The 17,711-nt window shown below is 42.3% G+C and overlaps 3 protein-coding genes and 1 long non-coding RNA gene across 7 annotated transcripts; 3 read left to right on the top strand and 1 right to left on the bottom strand.

The window, feature by feature from the left end:
- The first annotated feature begins 1,337 nt into the window (after positions 1-1,337).
- LOC109527107 (uncharacterized) lies at positions 1,338-3,528 on the top strand. Its single transcript, XR_002170469.1, has 3 exons — positions 1,338-1,874; positions 2,024-2,115; positions 3,419-3,528. It is a non-coding gene; the product is annotated as an uncharacterized LOC109527107 (long non-coding RNA).
- A 982-nt stretch (positions 3,529-4,510) lies between these two features.
- Positions 4,511-10,331, top strand: LOC109527101 (betaine--homocysteine S-methyltransferase 1). Its single transcript, XM_019888811.1, has 8 exons — positions 4,511-4,642; positions 5,936-6,068; positions 6,878-6,990; positions 7,105-7,296; positions 7,374-7,521; positions 8,255-8,437; positions 9,045-9,273; positions 9,880-10,331. The coding sequence occupies exons 1-8, from the start codon at positions 4,628-4,630 to the stop codon at positions 10,055-10,057; spliced, it is 1,191 nt and encodes a 396-aa protein (XP_019744370.1). The 5' UTR covers positions 4,511-4,627; the 3' UTR covers positions 10,058-10,331.
- Positions 10,332-11,293: 962 nt separating this feature from the next.
- Positions 11,294-13,790, top strand: kgd4 (alpha-ketoglutarate dehydrogenase subunit 4). Of its 4 annotated transcripts, none has more exons than XM_019888686.1 (5): positions 11,294-11,438; positions 11,672-11,818; positions 12,711-12,774; positions 13,082-13,281; positions 13,353-13,790. In XM_019888686.1, exons 2-5 carry the CDS (start codon positions 11,765-11,767, stop codon positions 13,368-13,370), a joined length of 336 nt encoding a protein of 111 aa, XP_019744245.1. In that variant the 5' UTR covers positions 11,294-11,438; positions 11,672-11,764; the 3' UTR covers positions 13,371-13,790. The 4 variants fall into 4 exon arrangements, with proteins under 4 accessions (XP_019744245.1, XP_019744237.1, XP_019744225.1 ...); XM_019888678.1 differs by having other exon boundaries at positions 11,633-11,818; XM_019888666.1 differs by having other exon boundaries at positions 11,294-11,536.
- Positions 13,791-13,834: 44 nt separating this feature from the next.
- pdxp (pyridoxal (pyridoxine, vitamin B6) phosphatase) lies at positions 13,835-16,886 on the bottom strand. Its single transcript, XM_019888653.1, has 2 exons — positions 16,098-16,886; positions 13,835-14,916 (listed from the first exon to the last, which is right to left on the bottom strand). Exons 1-2 carry the CDS (start codon positions 16,693-16,695, stop codon positions 14,597-14,599), a joined length of 918 nt encoding a protein of 305 aa, XP_019744212.1. The 5' UTR covers positions 16,696-16,886; the 3' UTR covers positions 13,835-14,596.
- Between the last annotated feature and the right edge of the window lie 825 nt (positions 16,887-17,711).

Raw genomic sequence — 17,711 nt, 5'->3', positions numbered from 1 at the left:
TGGGCAGTTCGTTGTGCAACATCAGCTGTGAGTGGACCAAATGAGGGCATGGTGGTTAAATAGTAGCAGACAGAGTGAAGCAACACTTTCAAATCCAATAGAACACCATAAAAAAATAATTAAGACCCGCTGTGATACACATAGGGGAATTTTTTGGGGGGTTTGTTTGTTTTTGCAGGACTAGTGCATGTCTTTTGCTAGCAAGAGAGCATGTGACAAGTCAGAAGGCTGAATTTTATCAGTGGGGAGTAAAAGGTTAACCACACATTATCAGCTTGTCAGATGTGTTTCCACACAGTCTAACTCTTGTTTACACATATCAACGCTACCTGCCCGAAATGCTATATTTTCAGTTTTTTTATTTTTATTTTTTCACACAACCTCAACCCTATTGGATTAATGAAATTAGACGACCATGAGTAACATTCATCATAGTATAACAACAAAATCCAATATACTTTAGGATTATATGAACAAATTTAGCTGAAAAATGTTCAAGTTTGGGAATAAAGTTGTCATTTTACGAGAATTAAGTCAGAATAACTCGGCGATAAAGTCATTATTTGCCATTCATAAAGTTATCATATTACAAAAAAGCTGTCCTTCTTACAAGCTAGATTTTTATAATCACAGGACTAAATGTCATTTTAAAGAGAGCAAAATCAACAGTAAAAGAACAACAGACATTATCTATTTTTCTAAATAAAAAGTTTCACACATTCATCATGATAGGCCAGAGCAATCTCTTTGTATGACGTTAATGAAGTCAAATAGAATAAAAATGAACATTTGGAGGGAAAGCCTGGAGCCATAAGCGGACACGGAAATATTGACAATGCTCGGGGTCAGTCCATGTGATGCAATATCGGGCCGCAGTAGAACTTTGGAGCCCCATGTGAAGCTATTGTCCAAACAGAGTGGCCATTAACCCCCTTGAGAATGAGATCAGTGCCGCTGTGACCCATACATGCTATGCAAATATGCTGGGACGCTGCTCTACATGCCAGAAAAGGGACACACGTTCACACTACTTCAAAGGAGCTCCCTTTGTGCAGAGTCAGTCGAACTAAGGCCACTAAATTGTATTGCTAGCCACACAGAACTACAATGATGCCTGCACACAGAATCACAAGCATGAGCAAAAAGTGGCCATCTTACTATACTGGCCATATGTTTGTCTTTTGCTCTTTTATTTCAAACAATGTAAAAAATGACTAAAGACGAAGGGCCCTATCGTCATTCCCAGCACAGTCCAGCTGTGCATATGGGTGAAGTTCTTTTTCTCGTGTTATTTTGCTGGACTTTACAAAGGTAGAATAGGGTAATGGGACGTTTGTGTCCTTGTGCGGCGTTGTGGGAGGGGCCTAGCCTTTTACCGGCCAATCCTGGCGGCATCCCTCATTTGCATTAAAATCGGAGCGGTCAGAGTGCAGTACGCTCGAGCACACTGTGCTTGACATTGCGGAAATAGAGAGACTCACTGGGGTCCTTGCAAGACATTGGCAGGTGAACTGCAAGATCTCCCTTTGCGGATGATGTTGTTGGCCATGTACGTGACGTAGGCAATTGAAGAGCACCTTGCATCTCTGATTGTGTATCTGTGTAGTCCAGAGTGTCGTCCGCCATCATCAGGGAAAAAATGATGGCTCCCCACTATTATATTATTCAGTGGTATAAACAATAGATGGCTGGTTACCCTAATTTAATTGAAAATACTCTGTTATAATACACAGAGACACATACAAAGAAGAGTTTCACAACTACTTTAAGTAACTCAGTGAACTGCTGTAATTGCAGTCGTTTTGCCCGGAGGATAAAGAATATACTGGAAATCAACATCCGCCAAACTGCTGCTTGTTGCGAAGTAAACCGAGGTGAGTTCACTGTCAGGTAATGTCATGTATTAAAAGTCATACGGAACATAAAATACCTCAAGCAAATTTGTGGGGGATGACTTTTTTTTTTTAAATATTCAATACAATGTAGTACAGTAATTAAAATTGCGTGTCTGTCTGACACACAGGGCAGTTATGGTCGAACCCTATAAACTCTGCCTAGCAACTAGTGGCCAGAAGGGGGTGACAAGAAATATGACTTGATTCTGGTAAAAATGAGGTACATATATCTATACATACTCATTCTGTTGATTTACTGATTTTTGTTGTGTGTCGAAAAAAATGTTCTTGATAAAAACGGCACAGTGTACCAGCTTGTATCGATTTTGTTCATTTCTCAAAATTTCAAGGTGCTTTTGAGATACAGTCGTTCAAACAGATCATTTATGTGATATATTTATGACAAAACCCTCCAGTAAAGTGTAGATTGGAGGCGTTTTTTTCTGCACTTCGACCTTGTGGATCGACTCCATGGAGGCGGTGCGCTGCTAATCTCCCTAAAACTGGATCGACCCAGAACTGACAGCTCTCTGCTGAAGGTCAATCAACCATATCTAGTGTTTGTTTGTGTGTGTGTGTGTGTGTGTGTGTGTGTGTGTGTGTGTGTGTGTGTGTGTGTGTGTGTGGGTGTGGGTGTGTGCGTGTGTATACACATGCATTTAAGAACCAGAAGGTCGTCTGAGTTAAGCAAAAAATAAATAATGATCTACAGCAGGAGTGTTAAAGTGTCACCGAGACTGATTTCAGCTAACTTTTTAAAACATATGGTTATTTTTGAGGAGGCTGGTTAGCATCACGCTAACTTATGATGGCAATTGTCACAGCGCACGTCAATTGGCAGGCCTTTGCTGTCACTTTAGTCGGCCAAGGACCTATGGCCTAACTGCAAAATATTGACAGACCTTTGTAACTATAGCAGGAAAACACATGAAACACTGGAAATGTCATTGCAGCTTATGTTTAAAGAACAATATTGATACTGTCATGAGTTAATTGAAAGAACCTCCTCGTGGGTGTCAATAGTTTTAAATTATTGTATGGAATTGTGTTCCAGTTTTTGTATCTTGGTCGACTGCATAAGTATACTTGTCCTTATAAGTGAGGTCAGTTTGTTGACTGATCTTCTGCACTGCTGCAACAGCTCTCGGCGCAAAAGTGCCTTTTTATCATTGCACCTTTGGACCCACTGCCTCAGCGTTTTTCATGAAAGCACTCATAAACATGAATTCTTCACTGTATCGACATATTTGTTCACACTCCCGTTTACGCCAATGGACAATCTGCAGTCTTCAATGAGCCTAACATGCATGAAGAAGACCATGCAAAGTTCATTTAGAACGCATGCGGTTGTGGTGAAGTGGTGATCGGCGATGGGGGGGGGACTTTGTGACGGCCCAAGAGTGTGGAATCACGATACTTTTGTCACGCATACAAAAATGAAGTGATTCTGTTTGAATTTGGAATATAGCTTCGATATGATAAATTGATTTACTTTTGAACATGATACAGACTTTTTTTTGCAGGAGGCATGGTGGGCGGTAGGTCCCGTATGACCCAAGGGCCAAACGGATTAACTTTTAAACATGATCTGGACAGGGAATGTCAATCTGGATCACATTTAAAACTGCAGCTCTAAAGTAAAAAAAAAAAAAATGTCAAGGCTCTTCAGAATGACAAATAAATAAATAACTGATGTATATGAGATTTTTACAGATTAATTTTGGATCATGATGAGGAACGTTCAATTAGAGCGTGGAAAATCTAAACGCGTGGCTCACTCCAAAATTTCAAGGGAAGATCTTACAAATTGATTGAAATCTGGATTCAGACCGTAACAGACAGTCAAGACCAAAACAATTCATACCCATGTGTTATGAATACTTTCTGGGTTTGACTCGCAAGAGTGAAAAAAATCAAGATACAGCTTATTATGAAAAAAAAAAACAGTCATTCAATATGGTCATGAACAGATTTCAATTGTATGTTGAGTAGCTATTTGTGCAACCATTTCGACTGACAAAATATTTCTGGATTAGGATCCAGAACTGAGCCAGATTACACAAATCAAGCGATCAGACCGAAAACCTGAGTTACGAAACTTCACACCGAATCAAAATCTAAATAACTTTTGTACCGCAGACATATACATAAACTGATTTTGCCGTGAGACTGGTTGTTGTGTAGCTTTCTGTTGAACCTTAGATAAAGTTTTCCACTGAAAAAGGAACTTTTGATCATGATCGAGATCAGCTCATCCAGCAGGACAACATTACATAACACATAAAAGTCAATACAAAAACTCCGGGTTTAATGATTCCCCTGGGTTTAAAGTTCTACGTATCACCTATTAGCACTGAATGCTGTCATCACTTGGAAAGTGTTGTTTTTTTTTTTGTTTTTTTTAAATAGGCATGATTGTTGCGTACAGGATGTGTATCTTATCAGTGTGTCTAGTCAGCAACACTCACACGCAAACCGAGACACACATACAAACCAGAAGTGTAATTCATCCGGACTGAACTAGTAAATGTGCACTGACAACATACTCATTCATTTCAAAAGGTGAGAGGGGGCAGTTGTTGTGTAACTAGTGCTTTGCCAATCAGGGCGTCTCTGGCTTCAACCCCTCCCCTAGTCGCAATGGATTTCAACAAGTGCTCTGACCCTTTTTAATGTCTGCTTCAACCTGTCACAAAGTCTGAGCAATCAGGGGTCCACGCAGCTCTGGGAAAATGGCACCAGCAAAGGTAGGCAATAGCAACTATAAAATTGGAATTGCACAGAGAGTATTCAGAATGGGCATCTCAATAGTTCCTGAAAGCGCTTAAATACAGAAAACATGCCCAAAGTTTGAATCCTTTAAACTGTGCAATGAATTGGAGGTCATAAATGTTTGATGGGACGGCCTGGTGGCCGACTGGATAGCACATCGACCTCACAGTGCAGAGGTATAGGGTTCAATTGCGGCTCCGGACTTCCTGTGCGGAGTCTGCGTGTTCACCACGTGCCTGTGTGGGTTTTCTCCGGGTACTCGGGTTTCCTCCCACATTCCAAAAACATGCATGGCAGGCTGATTGAACACTCCAAATTGTCCCTATGTGTGAGTGTGAGCGTGAATGGTTGTTTTATCTCTGTGTGCCCTGCAATTGGCTGGCAACCGGTTCAGGGTGTCCCCCGCCTACTGCATTAAGACAGCTGGGATAGGCTCCAGCACGCCCCGCGACCCTTGTGAGGATAAGCGGATCAGAAAATGGATGGATGGATGGAAATGTTGGATGGTATTGTGTGCTGTTCACATGACTATAAGTACACCAAGACAGCCAGCGAACCAGTACAGAAAACTTCTCTTGTTTGTATGAAGTTCTCTTGTCCTTACAGGCAACAAAATGCAAAAAAGGGAAAATCCGGGAGTGAGTGACAGCTTTGGTAAAACGATGAAAAGCCTTCCAAGGCTCAAGCGTTTGGAGTACACTCACAACGTCTATATTATGAACCAACTGAAACAACTCGTCTGAGAGAATAGAAATACGTCAAAGATCTACTATTAACAACAGACGCGCTCACATTACGGAAAGGCAAAATGATCCACAAAAACTAAAAGTCTTACTCTCACATTTTTTATCTCAAAGTACTCAGAGTTTGCATGTTGCCGACATGACACATTGCATTTTAGGGATCATGGATTTTATTTTATTATGACAAACAACTTCTTATGTGATTAAAAAACAAGTAACTGAATAAACATGACTGCAAGAGCCGAATTAGTTGCAGTGTTTTGCACGGCAGTTACGGTCTAAAGTTGCTTTTGTTGATTCAAGCCTCCACAATGCACATAAATGCATCAGTAACAATTCCAAGCATCCCTTTTGCGGTTAAATGCTGCTGGAAGGAAAAACCTGCAAAGCAAAATGTTTACCTTTGTGGCTCAACTTTGATTCCACTAACCCGGCGGGTGTATGTTTAAATTGGAAAATCGGTTTTGTGCGTGTGTTTATTAGCATTCGTAAATTGACATCTCATGCTTTGTTTCCTTCTCTCAGGGAATCTTGGAGCGTCTCAACGCTGGGGAAGTGGTGATCGGCGATGGCGGCTTTGTGTTCGCCCTGGAAAAGAGAGGCTACGTGAAGGCGGGTCCGTGGACCCCTGAGGCTGCCGCTGAGCACCCTGAAGCAGGTGACGATCAGGCATTAACTGACTTTTTTATTTATTCATGTATCTATTTATTTGTTGTTTTGGATCACAAGTGATTTGGGATTTGGGCACTCCTGCATTAGATGTCTCTTTCTCTGGTTCTCTTTTTTTTAATGGTCTTCATTGGTGTTTGTCGGGGTCAAGTGATAGTTTTGGACTTTTCGTTACCGTATTTTCTACACAATAAGGCGCACCTAAAAGTATTCTGTTTTCTCAAAAGCCGACAGTGCGCCTTATAATCCGGTGCGCCTTAAGTATGGATCAATATTCAGATTTCTTGGATGTAGTATTTTAAATGTTCTCTCAAGCACTTTGTTTACAGCTGCAGTGGTTGTAAAAGCTCTTTATAAATAAAGCTGTATTGTATTCCCTATAGCGTAGCTCCATCTAGTGGATGCATAACGCAACCGCAGCCACAATTGTAGTTTGTATGTGCCTTATAATGCGGTGCCCCGCAATATATGAAAACAGTTTTAAAATAGGCCATTCAGTGAAGGTGCGCCTGAGACTCGGAAGCGCCTTGTAGTGCGGAAAATACGGTACAGTTAGTTTCTATTTCGGTTTGATTTTTTTTTTTAAATTCATTTAGTTTTAATTGGTTTTCAGAGCGGGTTTCTTAGTTTTTCTTTGTTTTAATAGTTTGGAAAATACTTAATTTTAATTTAAATACATGAATGTTTTTGAAAACACTCTTTTTTTAAATGTATTTTCATTTTTAGTTTTCGTTATTTCGTTAGCTTTCGTTGACTATAATAACCGTACATGTGATGTAATTGTGTTTGCTATTCCAGTGCGCCAGTTGCACAGGGAGTTCTTGAGGGCAGGGGCCAATGTCATGCAGACCTTCACCTTCTACGCCAGTGATGACAAGCTGGAGAACAGGGGCCACAAGCAAAGCTACACCGTACGTTCAATAGAATCAGTGTAGTACTTTTTACTCCTATATGTGCATCAGGAGCAGCTCAACTTAGCCGCATTTTAGCATGGCTTCATTAAGTTAGTCGGTTTCATTGCACAGGGCGCCCAAATCAATGAGGCTGCCTGCGATTTGGCCCGCGAGGTGGCCAACGAGGGCGACGCCTTGGTGGCGGGAGGCGTGTCTCAGACGCCATCTTACCTGAGCTGCAAGAGTGAAGCTGACGTGAAGGCCACCTTTAAGAAGCAACTGGACGTTTTCATCAAAAAGAACGTGGACTTCCTGATTGCCGAGGTAGAAGCGAATCCTCAGTTCTGCACCTGCATTGTCGATTTCCCATTGTCACACATTGAGATTTGCCCCTTCCGCAGTACTTTGAGCACGTTGAGGAGGCCGTGTGGGCGGTGGAGGTGCTGAAGCAGACAGGAAAGCCTGTGGCCGCCTCTCTGTGCATCGGGCCAGAAGGCGACATGCACGGTGTCTCACCTGGAGAGTGTGCTGTCAGGCTCGTCAAAGCTGGTTGGTGAATTTTTACTTTGCACACAAACACAACTGACTCCGTATTTGCTACACTGGTGCTTTGACTTGGGAGTTCAATTTGTTTCGCATCCACCCTCGTAATGCAAAACACTCGTATCTCAAATCGTCATTCCCCAAATAAAAGGAAAATGCCATTAATCGGTTCCGGCCCTTGTACTCCTTCCTGCTTTTGTTGTGACTCAAATGCCAAAAAAAGATACAGTGACTCCAAAATCAAAAGTCACTATAAAAAAAAAGAAATCATTGGACTCCATAATTGTGTATGCCGGTTCCGTTCTGAATTAGCAGGGTACTTCCTCGTACAAGGCTACAAGATCAAACTGCTTTTGATTTGAGTAAAGGGACATAAAAGTCAATTGTGACTCAGTTGCCCAAAAGAGAAAATTCTTCTAAAAAAATCACAAGGCTTTATATTTTTGCTTAGACATACATTTCGTAATTTACATTCTGGCGACTAACAAAATAGGTAAGACTAGACGGATGGGAAGCAACCATTTGCATTTTGAGGCGTACGGACAACAGTGACTCCAATGACAACACAATTAATGAATTCTACATACCGGTATTTATCCAGGTATGCAGCTTCCTACCCATACAAAAAGGAAGTTAGATTTTCAGATATAAATCGCAGTAATAGCTCTTTTTTCGCAGCTACAGGTTATTTTCTCGTGAATTTTGTGAGCTAACACCAGTGTGCCGTCTTCTTGCATAGGTGCCCAGATAGTGGGTGTCAACTGTCACTTCGACCCACTGACCTGTGTGAAGGCTGTCAAGATGATGAAGGCGGCTGTAGAGAAGGCCGGCCTGAAGGCTCACTACATGGTGCAGCCTCTTGCCTTCCATACACCTGACTGCAACTGTCAGGGATTCATCGACCTGCCAGAATTCCCTTTCGGTAATCACACACACACACACACACACACACACACACACACACACACACACACACACACACACACACACACACACACACACACACACACGAGGTATTACACTTTTAACTCTGAAATTATGTGTAGAGCTGGAGAGATAAATTAAAAAGTATTGTATTGTAGATTGTAACTGAAGAAGCAGCCATTGGATGGTTGGACAAAATAGGAGTTGTGTGCTCCCTCTTACGTGTTCCAGTTAAGCAGCGAGCAGCAGGATTTTTGAATAGACTTCTCAGAATTTATACCCCAACAAGTACATGTTTGTTAGGGAATCTCTGCAAATGTCATGAAAATAAAGACAGTTCCCTGGATAGTCAATTATCATTCTTGGACACTGTTACTAATGTTCCATTAAAAAAAAAAAAAAAAAAAAAGCACCGTTATAGCATGTACAATATCAGAGTTTCACAATTGACACCATTATCAACATTTTCCTTGAATGGGTCAAATTTGAACCACAACAGCCTCAGTGTCGACAAATTGAGAAGCATTCCCACAAAAACATGAAAAACAGCAAAAAAAATGTCACACACCTATTGGCACTTTGCAATTCATCATGTCCTTATCTAGGTCTGGAGCCGAGGATTCTGACTCGCTGGGACATGCACGAGTATGCCAGGGAGGCCTACAAAGCCGGCATCCGCTTCATCGGTGGCTGCTGCGGATTTGAGCCGTACCACATCAGGGCTGTTGCAGAGGAGCTGGCGGCTGAGAGGGGAATCGTGCCCCCTGGATCGGAGAAACACGGAATGTGGGGTGCCGGTCTGGAGATGCACACCAAACCCTGGGTCAGAGCCAGGTAATCCATAATAATACACTTGTACAGGTATACCACTGGGTTACATATGCATACAGGGCACATACGCTGCTATCACCATGCTTCACTGAAGGTATTGTGTTCATATGGTGGTGAAGTGCGTTGTTGATAAGATAAAAGTAGAAAAACAAAGTATTTGCATGCACAAAAATACATTTTAAAATGAACTGTACACAGTACATAATGAAATATAAAATCTAAGATATAAGCATATATGCTACTGCAAATATGCCGCATAAGGTGCTATTTAAAATGGGTGAGTGGGGGTGAGTCCACGTTTTCAGGTGCAATTTTTTGGAATTTTAGCAGCTCTATAGACATTTAAAGCAGGATAGGAGACGACTGAGATGTTTCATTTTATATTTCTCATCTCTTCAACAAAAATGTGGCTGACTTCCTCACCTGATTCTGTTCTTTTGTCATATTTATACAGTGTTAAACAGTCGTGTGCTCCCACTTAGTGGCCAAAATGGGAATTACATCGCCAAATAATACAAAAAAACGGAGGAGTCATGGCAGGGCCCTAAAAATCCGTGAAAAGTCTCTTGTATGGAATTTATGGCATTTCTATATGTTTGTGTGACATAGAGCTCGTCGTGATTACTGGGAGAAGCTGAAGCCGGCCTCTGGTCGTCCACTGTGTTCCTCCATGTCCAGCCCGGACAGCTGGGGTGTTACCAAAGGCCACGCTGAGCTCATGCAGCAGAAAGAAGCCACCACTAAGCAACAACTCAAGGAGCTGTTTGAGCGCTCAAAAACCCACTGATTTAACAAGTGCCGCCCATCCTCAGACCTGACAGCACAGATTCACGGAAACACACGTGTGCAAATCAGCATTTTCACCCTGTTGACCACCCAGGGGGCCAGAACCTCATTTGAAACTGCCACTGTTGTGTGCGTCTGCTGATTGTAAACTGCTGTAGGGTTCATGTGAAGCCACAGTGGCAGCTCAAGTATGGAGAAAGCCCCTTTAAGATCGGGATCTTTTTATTTTCCATGAAACAAGACCACTTTGTAAAATAAAAACAGATCTAACAGAAGATGAATCTGTGTCTTGACTGTTGCGATGAGATGCGTAAATATAAGAATATACAATGGGGAAAAAAAGGGAATGTTCTCATATCGAATTTTATAGATTATACTTATAATAGGTCATACAAGAGCCATATTGGAGAATCACCATTGGACATTCCAAGGTTTTGGACACGTTTCGATCGCGGTCAAAGGGGTCCTCGCTGTATGATGACGTTTCGTTCCTGTGAGCCTCGGCAGCGATGAAACCTGACTTTGTACTTCGAAGTTCAGTATTTTCCCAAGCCTTATGTAGCCAAGGCAACCATTTTACATTAGAAGTATCTCATGGTGCACTTGAAAACAAAAATGTCATGTGAAGTATGTAGTAGACTCTCAACTCAACTCAACTCAAATGTATTTATAGAGCACTCTATAAATAAAATAGTCAAAACCCTCTGATTTTAGCCCCCCCGAACAGCAAATATTGTCAGATTTCTGTAAACCTTCCATTGATTGGGCACTCTAAATTGTCTCTTGGTGTGATTGTGAGCATGAATGGTTGTTTGTATATGTGTGCCCTGCGATTGGCTGGCAACCAGTTAAGGGTGTACCTCGCCTACAGCCCAAAGGCTGCTGGAATAGGATCCATCCAGCACGTCCGCGACCCTTGTGGGGATAAGGAGATTAGAAAATGGATGGATGGACATACGTTGACTTTATTTACAAAGACTCTAAAATTGTAATCATTAAACACGGTCATTTTACACTTTAAAATGGTAAAATACACGAATACATTAACAAAACGCCCAGTAGTGATTTTACAAGATTTCGTTTTTAAATGTACATCACTGCACTAGTGTGTGTGTGGATATAATTACAGTGCTGTATATACTGTACTTATCTCCCTCTGTCGACAAACTGTTAGTTTCCTCGTTGCCTATTGGACGATGCGTATCACATGACGAGTGTATTATTTCCTGGGTAATACAGTACTGTATAAAAATCTGAGAGGTCTTCGATTCGAAGATAAGACAGGCACTGATAACCGACACTAACAGATTCTGGACGACATGAGTGCTCTTTAACATATTTTCGTGCATCCTCTTGGAGTATGAGATGACTGGCGGATTTAGGTCTTTAATTTAATTTGGCTGTGTTCTCGGGAGTCTATGTTGGACGCTAAACTACTACTTTTTCTGTGCTGACGTAGAGAAGGTTGCTTGCCTGATAGGTAACGTAATATTTGGGGACGGGGTACATAATTGTGTATGGGTTATTTAAAGGCGGCTATACGTGTTGACGTGAATGTCATTTACCTTGTGTGCAGTGTGTAGGCTCGTCAATTCACTGTCCAGGACCTTTGCAGACATCACTGCGGGTTGTGGGCGGTGCCATCTTGTGGCGTGTGAAGAGAAGCGACACGATTTTCCAACCCGGAACTAAAAGTGTGGAGGTCGTCATGGGAAGCAAAGTCAGCTCCAAAATGGCTGCTCCCACCGCTCGCGTTATTCAGGTAACGTCTCTTTTTGACAACTTCACATTTGGTGTGCTTTACGTGTCATGTCCGTGTAAAGTCAATGAACGACAATGTAACTTTTTGATCGGTGGTCATGCTTAGTGAATTAGCGCAAAGACGTAGACCTATTGCCGTGACAAAATCTGCTTGTACCCTTGTTAGTGTCCTTGTTTTTTCGCTGTCACAAATGTCGTTTTCCCTCGTTGAAACAGAAATGGGCAACCCGTTTTTCCAATTTCAAGTATACTTGCGTAAAATTAAATGTCATGCAGTTTGTCTTATGAGCGTGCTCAGGAAGCTGCTATAGCAGGCCACACGGTTGAATTTGGACTGATACAGGAAAATAAACGCTGTATTTCCTCAAATTATTATCGTGGAGCGCTTATTTATTCGACTGATGACAGTAAGCGGCGTTTAATGAACGGGAATCTATTTTAGTGGCGTCACCTGTTTTTTAAAATTGATTTATTTTTAAATTTTTACCAGGAACAAAAATAGGTCTTTGAGTTGTTTTTGTATGACGTCATCAAGGAAACCACTTAGTTGTCTGTTAATTGTGGCGTGACATTTATCTGAACAACCGATATGATAGCTCAGTCGTTTAACTCCCTTTTGATTTGATTATAAAGAAAATAATTTATAATCAAATTATGATTACTATGTAAGAAACAAATCAAATTACTATGTAAGCAGACTTATAAAAATAAGTCTGCTTACATAGGTGACTTTTCCCTGTCCAAATGTTTTTGTATTTATTACGGAACTATGACCAACAGAACATAAAAAGGATTTTTTTTTTTTTTTATTGAATATATACTTTAGGTTGTAGTCTCATTTGAACAGCTCATTGTAGTCCATTCATTCCATCTGATTTATTTGCTTTCCTTAGGCTGTGCGGCCTCATGCGCCCATGATTAAATTTCCCAGCAGAGAAGGCATCCCTAAGCCCAATGGTGAGTTGCATTGTCTTTTTCCAAAATATGACATTAAATGAAAACCCAAAACACGATTGAGTTAGCTTTTTTTCAATACACAGGTCTTGCATTAAACTGTGATTCTGTGATCTAATCCCATTTTTGGTTTACTGGCTCCCTCTAGCGATTTTTCATAGAATTACTGTCCAAGTACAGTTCAATTGTGTGCACGATACACACATTTGTCTAACAAGTTTGAGAGCCACCATATTAGACTTTTAAGGGCAAGTAGTTGTTAATTTCCCGCATATTCTGATAACCGCATTTGTTTATCTTTCTCCTCCAGTCCAAGAAGCATTGAAAACTTTATTAGTCACCGTCCCACAACCCAACAGTTCGGCGTCAGCCTCAGCTGCACCACAAATATTAAGTCGTGTAACTTTGCCGCCCATTCCGGGCACACCCGACACCTTGGCGTCCGTTCAGCTGCTCCCAGCGAGGTACCGCCGGAGACCGCTGGTGGTCGAAGAAATGGATTACATTCAGGTAAATTAGCCAATGGTTAAATATAATGAGTTACGATTACAGCTGTGTACTTTGTTTTCTTGTTGTTCCAGCGTGGTGGACCAGAATGATATGTCCCGTTACAATAACTGCAACCAAAGTCCTTGTCTATGGTGGTTATCATCCTGATGGATTTTCGTTTCTTGGCACAAAAAAACAAAAAACAAAGCCACAACACACAATGTAGAATAAAATATTACACAAATCCTCATTATGTACATATTTTTATTATTGAGTATGTTTGTGTTTTGATGACCTTTTGAAGGACGTTTCTTATGGACAAACGAACACTGGATGTTCTTGCATTGGCATCTTGCACCAGACTGCTTTTTTTTTTTTTTTTTTGGGCTTCTGTTGACTAACTTGTGTGGTCTGTGGAAAACATTGCTCCAGAGTTCTTCCCACAACTGAGGTCTGTTTTGCATGACACTGAGTTGGGCGGTGTTTGTTCCAATGCTACATCCAAGTCATTAAAGCAATATTCTATTTTGTTTTGGTGTTCCTGTGTGTCTGATGTCAACGCGAAACACGCAACTATGTTTAGCATAAATGCAGTTTTTATTGTTGCCAACATGCTCTATGCTAACACTGAATAATCACGAAAGTGATGTGGTCACTGACATCCATGTGACAGGCTTTATAAGAGGTAAAAAATAATCCCTCAATTAGTGGCTTCACTGCAGCCAGTAAATTGTAATACTGCATTGGCACATGTGACTGACAGATTGTCAAATGGAGAAATGCTGTTGAAATACAATTAGTTGTGATGTTGGTGCTTCCAGGCTAAAATGAAATGTTCACTCATCGTCCCCTCCACCAAAAATACTCATCTGGTATCAAGACATGAAAGCTCATAGAAGGTGCAATACAAATGCTGAAACAATTGGTCACAAATGGCTAGGACGCTTAACATTGAGGTACAGGATGCTTGAAATTATAGTAGTTCATCATTCAAAAATTCACACAGGATTCCCCCCCCCCCCACCCATCCTGTGTAATTTGCTGAAGATCAGTTTTTGTGCCCTTCCTGGCACTGTATATCCTTCATGCCACAGCATGACACCAAAATCCTCTCAAAATGTTATAATGAAACATTTTAACTGAGAGACACTTTAATATCAGGGAGGAGCTCAGTTTAGCCTGGGTTGGTGCAGAGATTCTTTACTCCCTGCGCATGTACTGAGGCTGATTTTTTTTTTCTCAAAACAATTTGAAAGCGATTTTTAAGGATGGGTGAGGAGGTGTCAATTGCATTTTTTTTCACACACTGCACTGATCAGTTGCTCTGCTCTTGCAACTACTCAAATGCAGACAACAAATCAGCGATGGTATCCACCACATAGTCCGGCACCAGGCTCTGGTACTCCTCACTATTCTCATACTGGTGGGCCTCCTCCATCTGAGACACCCCAGTGAGGGTAAGCATGGTGTCCAGGCCGCAGTTGGAGCCGAACAGCATGTCGGTCTCCAGGCGGTCGCCCACCATTAGGCACTGGGCCGGGTCCATGCCCGGGAACTGGCTGGAGATGCACTCAAACATGTAGCGGTTCGGCTTGCCGATCACTGTGGCCTTGCGGCCCGAGGCCACCTCGAGGGCTGCCATGAGGGATCCAGAACCTATCGGGGAAGACAAAAATCAGGATGGATGAATATCAAACTTAGCAATGTCATCTCTCTGAACAAGTCTGCTGAGATACTGGAATCCACGGTGCCAATGACGTTTGTGCAACAAAACAATCAGGTTTCAATATTAAAGTCAAATTGACCCTGTTTGCCATTATTTCAATGACAATGAAATTCGATCTAATATGCCCATGGCCTTGACAATCAATAGTTGCGCACTGTTACAATACTGCGTCTTTAGATAAGTAGTGATGACTTCGGCAATTGTGAGATGATCGTGGTACAGTGTATCCCTGTTATATTCTCCAGTTGGTCATGGCGAATTCAAATTGTGGAATCGCAGAGCATACAAAGACGAACAAGCATCCACACTTGCAATCAGAACTAGGGACAATTTAGAGTGTTCCGTTAACCTGCCATGCATGTTTTTTGAATGTGGGAGGAATCCGGCGTACCCGGAGAAAACCCAGGCAGGCACGGGGAGAATATGCGAACTCCACACGGGACGGCCGGAGCCGGAATCGAACCCTGCACCTCTGCACTGTGAGGTTGACGCGCTTGTGAGGATAAGCGGTTTAGAGAATGGATGGATAGATGTTCAATAAAGAGAACAACTTCATTACCTTCAGTTGTTCATCATAGATGTGCTGTTGTTTAAGACAGTTCTGCTTTGCAGTGGATTCACTGCACTGCAAATATGAATTGATCCCAAACTTTGCGCGTTCTGTTTTTCAGCAACTTTTTACTCCTGGTTCAGACATACAGTGCCAACATATTTCTACAGCGAGTGGAGCGTGAGCCTGCAATATTGGTCCAAATGGAAAATGATCTTTGTGCTTCGCTTTGAGGTATACCTTTTGCTTCAAATGATTACAGCATTTTAAATGCTTTGCAACAATTGTATGGCACCTCTAGAAATTACAACAGCCTTTGGTGCGGTGAGGCAGCAGGGTTCATGAGACCCTAGCCAGCATGAATAGTGGGAATTCACGAGTAAGAGGCTGGTAACAAACACAACTGCATTGCACCAGTCGCACTAATTGTGTATCAGTGACTCGTGGTGATTCAAACTTTATGATACCTAATTTAGTTGTCCTAATCAGTTGTGGTAAAGACAATACAGTCAAAGGCTAAGAATAACCCTCGGCTGAGTACCCGGAGCACCACCTTCGTACCTGGCAGTATCCTTCCACTTGACAGCGGGTGCCAGGGGTCGTTGTCTGTGGCCAGGAACAAGCAGTTCGGGTCCTTCAGGTAGCACGACGCCTTGGCCAGCTTGAGGAAGGTCAGTTTGTCGTCGTGGCCCACCAGCACCGCCTTGACATCCGCGGCCAGGGCGCAGTCGTAAATGGTGGCGTCCGGTTCGTCCGCCTCCTCCACGCAGGGGATTCCCGCCTCCCGGAGCTCATCCCGGAGTCCGTCGCAGCCGACGACGAACACCTGACCGCGGAGCTTGGCTACGTCCCGCAAATAGAGGGCCGAGCAGTAGGACGAGCTGAAGATGTGCTCCAGCGCGACGGCGGTGAAGCCCAGCCGGTAGAACTTGTGTACGTACTTGTCACGCGGCCTGGTCGAGTTGTTGGTGACGAACACGACGTTTTTGCCCTGCCTCATGAGCGAGTTGACCACCTGGGCCGCGCCCGCCACGGCCTTCTCACCGTGCCACAGGACCCCGTCGCAGTCGAACAGGAAGAACTCTTTCGCCTCCAGGAGACCTCGTATCTGCGCACCGCGAATTTTCCGGCAGGCTTTGAAGCCATATGTGGCCGCCATGGCGGAGTTGTCCTCGGCCTCTTCCGTGTTTCACCTCCAAGCGCGTCGCCGTGTTAGGAGCTGGATCATAATAATGCGTTTGACGGAGAAGAAATACGGCAGCGTTGGTAAGCGTTGTTAATTCATATAACGGAGAGGACCATGGCCATGTTACGTACCACCTTTCAGCTATCGAAAGGAAGGTTGACGTAAGGTTACGCCCACCTGGTCAAATTCTGACCAATCGGATTGCAGTGGCGCTTTGACCAATGAGGAACATATTACTACATGACGATAATGAGGAATGATGATTGAAAACCTGCATTTTTTTTCTGTTTGAGATATGTTTTCAAAATGTTATTCATGAACACAACATCCATTGTACATACAAATAAAGTATATTTTTAAATAAATAAATAAGGTTGGTAGATCGGTTGGACTTGATCATTTAATAAGTAGTTCGCATGCTGAAAAAATGTGGGCACCCCTGTTGTAAGGTAAGTAAACTGGATTGACTGATTTATGTACTGTATATCTTTTTTATTGTTAATGGGAACAAAATAATACAAATTAATTGCAATTAATGGTATACAAAATTAGATGATTGTGCCAATGTTATGTCCAATCTCAGGAGCCTGAGGGTCTTCAATGAACCAAACCTAACATGCATGTTTTTGGATTGTGTGAGGTACTTTGTGCTCCATTATTAGTAATGAACAAAAATTGGAATAATACTAATACTGTAATAAAATGCAACCTATTCCAATATGTTAAGAGACGTTCCCCAGCCTAAAAGTGATGATTTCAAAAACTGTTCAGGCATAAGAAGCAAAGGCCAACATGACAGTTTCCGGCTGGTACACCAAAACTAAAAACCACTACAGGATGTATGAATCGTTTTGAATCTGTAGATTCGTTACATACTGTTGTTAGTGTATTATGGATTTTTATTAATCAATCCTCTATAGTGCTGTACCCCTTAGGGTTGCGGGTGAGCTGGAGCTTCCATCATCCCAGGTGCTGTACACCCTGGACTG

This window comes from Hippocampus comes, unplaced genomic scaffold (genome assembly GCF_001891065.2).
Source record: "Hippocampus comes isolate QL1 unplaced genomic scaffold, H_comes_QL1_v1.1 scaffold155, whole genome shotgun sequence".
Classification (NCBI taxonomy): Eukaryota; Metazoa; Chordata; class Actinopteri; order Syngnathiformes; family Syngnathidae; genus Hippocampus; species Hippocampus comes.
The sequence above is the reverse complement of the archived record's forward strand: the minus strand, read 5'-3'. Positions and strand labels throughout refer to the sequence as shown.

Excerpts from the sequence above, each read along its gene's own strand:
- LOC109527101 (XM_019888811.1), top strand. Across the intron at positions 6,069-6,877 it reads CGCTGAGCACCCTGAAGCAG|TGCGCCAGTTGCACAGGGAG; the intron begins GTGACGATCAGG and ends TTGCTATTCCAG. Across the intron at positions 7,522-8,254 it reads TGTCAGGCTCGTCAAAGCTG|GTGCCCAGATAGTGGGTGTC; the intron begins GTTGGTGAATTT and ends CTTCTTGCATAG.
- kgd4 (XM_019888686.1), top strand. The coding sequence starts at position 11,765 with ATGGGAAGCAAAGTCAGCTCCAAAATGGCTGCTCCCACCGCTCGCGTT. Across the intron at positions 11,819-12,710 it reads CCACCGCTCGCGTTATTCAG|GCTGTGCGGCCTCATGCGCC; the intron begins GTAACGTCTCTT and ends TGCTTTCCTTAG. Across the intron at positions 12,775-13,081 it reads AGGCATCCCTAAGCCCAATG|TCCAAGAAGCATTGAAAACT; the intron begins GTGAGTTGCATT and ends TTTCTCCTCCAG.
- pdxp (XM_019888653.1), bottom strand. The coding sequence starts at position 16,695 with ATGGCGGCCACATATGGCTTCAAAGCCTGCCGGAAAATTCGCGGTGCG. Across the intron at positions 14,917-16,097 it reads AAGTGGAAGGATACTGCCAG|GTTCTGGATCCCTCATGGCA; the intron begins GTACGAAGGTGG and ends CTTCCCCGATAG.